Source organism: Piliocolobus tephrosceles, chromosome 8, assembly GCF_002776525.5.
Source record: "Piliocolobus tephrosceles isolate RC106 chromosome 8, ASM277652v3, whole genome shotgun sequence".
In the NCBI taxonomy this organism is placed as follows: domain Eukaryota; kingdom Metazoa; phylum Chordata; class Mammalia; order Primates; family Cercopithecidae; genus Piliocolobus; species Piliocolobus tephrosceles.
In genome coordinates this window covers 20,669,832-20,674,802 of record NC_045441.1, presented here as the reverse complement: position 1 = coordinate 20,674,802, position 4,971 = coordinate 20,669,832, and the positions used below count along the sequence as shown (strand labels likewise).

General features: G+C 57.4%; 1 protein-coding gene across 3 annotated transcripts in view; it reads right to left on the bottom strand.

The window, feature by feature from the left end:
• Positions 1–637: 637 nt before the first annotated feature.
• Positions 638–4,971, bottom strand: part of CRHR2 (corticotropin releasing hormone receptor 2) — a 33,312-nt gene continuing 28,978 nt past the window's right edge. For 2 of the 3 annotated variants that reach the window (XM_023188395.1, XM_023188394.1), the window contains exons 9-12: positions 3,010–3,095; positions 2,662–2,797; positions 2,125–2,166; positions 1,535–1,675 (exon numbers count right to left, since the gene is read on the bottom strand). In XM_023188395.1, coding sequence (XP_023044163.1) covers positions 1,535–1,675; positions 2,125–2,166; positions 2,662–2,797; positions 3,010–3,095 — 405 coding nt within the window. Of the gene's footprint in view, positions 1,676–2,124; positions 2,167–2,661; positions 2,798–3,009; positions 3,096–4,971 lie in introns of all 3 variants that reach the window. The other variant, XM_023188393.2, reaches the window with a different exon arrangement.

Genomic DNA, 4,971 nt, shown 5'->3' with positions numbered 1-4,971 from the left:
CCCGTCTCTACTAAAAAATACAAAAAACTAGCCGGGCGAGGTGGCGGGCGCCTGTAGTCCCAGCTACTCGGAGGCTGAGGCAGGAGAATGGCATAAACCCGGGAGGCGGAGCTTGCAGTGAGCTGAGAACCGTCCACTGCACTCCAGCCCGGGCAACAGAGCGAGACTCTGTCTCAAAAAAAAAAAAAAAGAAGCAATGACCTGATGCTTCTCCCTCCCTGACTCCTGTGGCTCTGCTGCAGGGACATAGGGACGGAAGCCAAACCCAGAAGCTGCCCCGGTGGTCGACTGAGGGGCCTTGTCTACCCTTCCCACCAGATTCCAGAGCCTTGGCCTTTGGGACAGGCCCTGGCTTGCTGGATGAGCTGCACACCTCCTCCAGGCTGAACCAAACTGCCCTTGGTTGGGGGCTAGGGCCAGGTATTAGCCTGGTTGGAGTGATAAGGGACAGACCTGCCTTCAGGTGCTTTGACCATAAAGACTCCAAACCTACCAGAGGTCAGAGAGAGAACTGGCCCGAGGCCAGGGCCCGAGTCCACTAAGGAAGATGGATGTGGCCCCTCAGACCCAGCCACAATCCTTGGCCCACACCACTCTTTGGATGCCTGGGTGACTTGACCTGAGGGGAGGCCATTTTCAAGAGGCATGGTTTATTTCACAGAGAGCAGAGATGTTTCTGAAGGGGAGGCTGGAGGGTGAAGGGCAATGGGGTGTGAGTTTCAATCACTGAAGACATAGTTGGTTTCTGCTATTCCCATCCCATGCCTCCATCCTCCACGCCTCTGCTCCTCATTTTGCCCCGCACGATGCAACTGGTTGACTTAAGAATGTGGCTGCCCTGATGGCGTCTTCCTCGATTCCCTAATCTGTGGACTAGGCAGAGAAGGGGTCTCCCAAGAGAGGAAGCCTGGCCTGGACGCCTGCATCCTTCATGGAGCCCCTGAGGCGGGAGGATGGCTGGGGAGGGGACAGAGGAACAAGGGTGGGGCACAAGTGAGCCTCTCTAGGTGACAGCCCCTGGGATAAGGCAGCCAAACTGATCCTTTGCTCCAGCTGGCATACCCCACCCAGCTGCAGGGGCACCACTGAGTGTGGGGGCCAAGGGCTGGTGCAGGGCCACACCATCACCTGACTGCTGGCACCGTGAGTAGGGCAGGGGAGCCCCGTGTCTGCCACTATAAATAGCTGTGTGTGTTGGACAGGCCCTTCTCTGCTCTGGGCCTCAGTTCCCTCTCTACAGTGAGGCTCTGGCCAGAGAGGCTGGGATGGGCAAATGCCTGCAGACATTTGACCGGCTCTTCTCAGGGGGTCCTGTGAATTCCCTCTGCTCCCTCTCGCACTGAACCTGGCGGCCCCCACTGGTCCCTGTCCCTTGGAGTCCCCCTTGGCTGCCGCACCCCTTCTTTCCTGCCAAGCTGGAGAGCTGGTCTCTCCCCTCCCATTTCCTGCCCCACCAGAGCCTGCCCAGCAAGGAGAATACAGAGGAAGAAAGTGAAGAAGGATGGGGGAACTGCGTAGGTGGGCGACCGAGGGGTCACACGGCGGCGGTCTGCTTGATGCTGTGGAAGCTCATCCGTGTGGGTGATGTAGGGATGGACATGGCCCGGGCCACGGGGACTCGAAGGGAGTGATGGTCCTGCCAGCGGTGCCACCTCTTCCTCACAGCCGAGCGCACCTGTGGAGAAGGCAGAGGCTCAGCCGGCTCCCAGGGACCAACCCTGGGCTTCTGGGACAGTTTCCTTCCCTGCTCTCTGCTCTCATGGGTCGACTGCCACCCTCATGCCAAGCAATTGTCTGCTTCCAAAACCGAGGTCCTTCTCTGATCCTGTTGCCTCTCTCCAGGTGCCCCTTCCTTATGCTTCTCCTGGAGAGGCTTGACTCCACACCTCCTTTACTCCACACTGTCCTCCCAGATCATCCAGTTTCCTCTGGATACACTGCCTTCCCTTCCAAACTGGCTCCAGGCCCTGTGAGGAGGATTCCTGTTCCCCTAAAGCCAGGTGGTATCTCAAGCCTTCCCCTCCCTGGGACTCCTGCAAGGCTGGGCAGCACCACTGGAGCTGCCCTGGAGTGGGATCTGAGGACCTGGATATCTCAGGCCCCCCCGCGGGCCTGGCCTCATACCTCTCCATTGAAGAAGCAGTAGAAGACAGACACGAAGAAACCCTGGAGAGGAGGAAAGAAGGGAGTGATCAGTGGCCTGCCTGCAGAACTGCTCTGCCTGGAGGGGTGGCACTGGGCACAGGATGGTGGGGGGAAGGCTCTGACCCAGGAACCCCTGGGGTCTGAGCTGGGTGGGGTCCTAGCCTCAAGGTGCAGATATTCCACGGTCCGCTCTGAGTGAGCAGTGGCCACAGGCCTGGAGCCAGGCAGACTCCAGTCTCCTCAATATTGTGTGACCTGTCCCAGGGCATTTGGCCAGGCTGCCTGCATCCTCAGAACAGGTGCTGCGACAGTAGGTGCAGGCTGGTAGGACCCAGATGCAGGCTGCGTGGGGATGATGGACCAGGCTCAGGCTGAGCGCGTACGGGCTTCTAACTCTGTGGATGTAACTGAGCCACGGGTGTGCCAGTCCCGTGGGACCATCTTAATGAGGGCATGGCTGCCAGAGCAGCCTCAGGAAAGCTCACTGTGGGGCCCCCATCTGGTCATGGGCCCCACCTGGAACGACTGCAGGAAGGAGTTGAAATAGATGAACACGATCTGCGACAGGTCGTCCTCCCCGGGATTGACAAAGAAGAGCATGTAGGTGATGCCCAGGAGGGGCAGGAGCACCAGGGTGGCCTTCACCGCCTTCCTGGGGGCAAGAGGTGGACACAGGTCTGAGCCCATGCGGCAGGCAGGGCCTCACCTTGTGGGATGGCGGGAGATACTGTGGCTGTTTCTTCTGGGAGCTTGAGTGAGCTCCCTGGGTGAGGCCTGGAGCAGAGGGCTCTGCCAGGAAGCAAGGGGACAGCCCGATGACCTCCTCCTCTCCCCACTGTGGGGTCAAAGCACCCCCTCACGTACCTGTACTGGATTGTCTCGGATGTGGTGGACGCACGTAACTTTGTCATTAGGATCCTGACGATGTTGAACAGAAATATGAAATTGATCTGGAGGGAGGGCGGGCATGGGAAAGAGGGGAAAGGAAGGAGCACGTGTTTGAGATGAGCCGAGAGGCAGCCCTCTTCCCTGCAGCCCCCTGGAAACCCACATCCCATGTACACACCTATCCTACCTGTCCCCCTAGCACCTGCCAGCATCCCAAGGCCTGTGCTCCTCCCTCGCCAGGATGGGGAGACAGCCCATTTTCCAGGGCCTGCATCTCCAGCCCGGGCTTGAGGAGGAAAGGCGGCAGCCTCTGTGGGTGGTGACCGAGAGCACGGGGCACGCCCTCCGAGGTTCAGAAAGCCCCCAACCCTCTCCCCCGCATAGGGACCCTACGGAAGCCCCTTCCCCTCTCTGTCCCTACTTGTTGACTGAGGGGCTCTCTGAGTCCCTTGCATTGTTACTGGCTCTAGGACAGCCTGAGGTCCTTCTGACTGAGGACAGCACTGCCCTGGTGGGGCAGACAAGGCCAGATGGAGGGATTAAGAACTCAGTTGCTGAATGAGTGATTCATCTGCCAGCATCCCCCTGTGCCCAGGAACTCCAGAGCCTTTGTAGGCACCCTAGACAGGGAAGATGGATGGGCTGCGGGGCTGGCTCTGAGGCCCCAGGAAGGGCCTCATTTATCTTCATTCTGAGTTTTCCCTTAGCACCAGAGCCTCCCCACCCAGCCCCTGGACCTGGAACTGGCCTGTGTGGCTCCCCAGTCACTCCCTGCTGGGTGTGGGTCCCCGTGGGCCTGCAAGTGTCTGTTCATCTGTGTTGGCTGTGACTGTGACTGTGTTGTCCCCTGGGAGCTGTGATGTGGGTCCATGGGTCTATCCTTTAAGCACTTGTGCAAGTGGGTTTGCCTCACAGAGCGTGTGCATGCGTGAGCGTGGATCTGGGGCCCGGGCACATCTGTGTTTCTTTTCACCCGCCTCCAAGCGTAGGTAGGCAGGCAAGGGAGTGTGTATCGGCCTGACACAGTGGAGCTGTTTCCTGGCAAAGTGCTCATGGGCCAGAAGGAGACACATGTTAGTCCACGGGTGTCTGCTGGCTCGTGTGTGCACACCCACACACACACACACACACACACACCCCTCTGAGGATCTGTCTAGAAAATCCATTCGTTCTTAAGCTTGGGCTGGGCCCTTCTAACCCTCCCAAGTTCTGAATCCTGGCTAGGAGAGGAGGGACACAGGATCCAGGCAGATATCCTGAGACTGTCAACCCTGTAGCCTCTGGATGCTCTCCACAAGCTTTCGGGTAGTCCTAGGGGCAGGGAGAGCTCACACCCCACCTCAGCTACTGCCTGCTGCTCTCTTACCACATAGTGGTATGGCCTGGGGGGGTCCAAAGGAGGGCTGGGGGTGGAAAGCCTTCAGCGGGGCTGCCATGACCCGATACCCCCAGCTTTCTCCTAAGGCTCACCTAATTGCCAGCTCCTGGGTCTCCAGCATATTCCCCTGGATCATGGGACACAAGTCACCTTAACATATAAGTGAATCCTAATTTTCTCATACAAGTAATGCAAAGTATTTGACCTTTTCTGATTCTTCCTGACTTCCCTGAGAGTAGAAACTGTTGGAATCAAAATATACTCTCGTTTCTGCCACATTTTCTTGAATTCAATATTAATCTTTGGACATCCATCAACCCACTAATCAGTTCAATTATCCACCCACTTTTATCCATCCATCCATCCATCCATCCATCCATCCATCCATCCATCCATCCACTTACCTACCAACCAATTCATTCAATTATCCACCTACTTTCATCCTTCCTTCCTTCCTTCCTTCCATCCATCCACCTAGCCAACAACCAATTCAATTACCCACCTACTTTTATCCATCCTTCCTTCCACCTAGCCAACAACCAGTTCATTCAATTACCCAC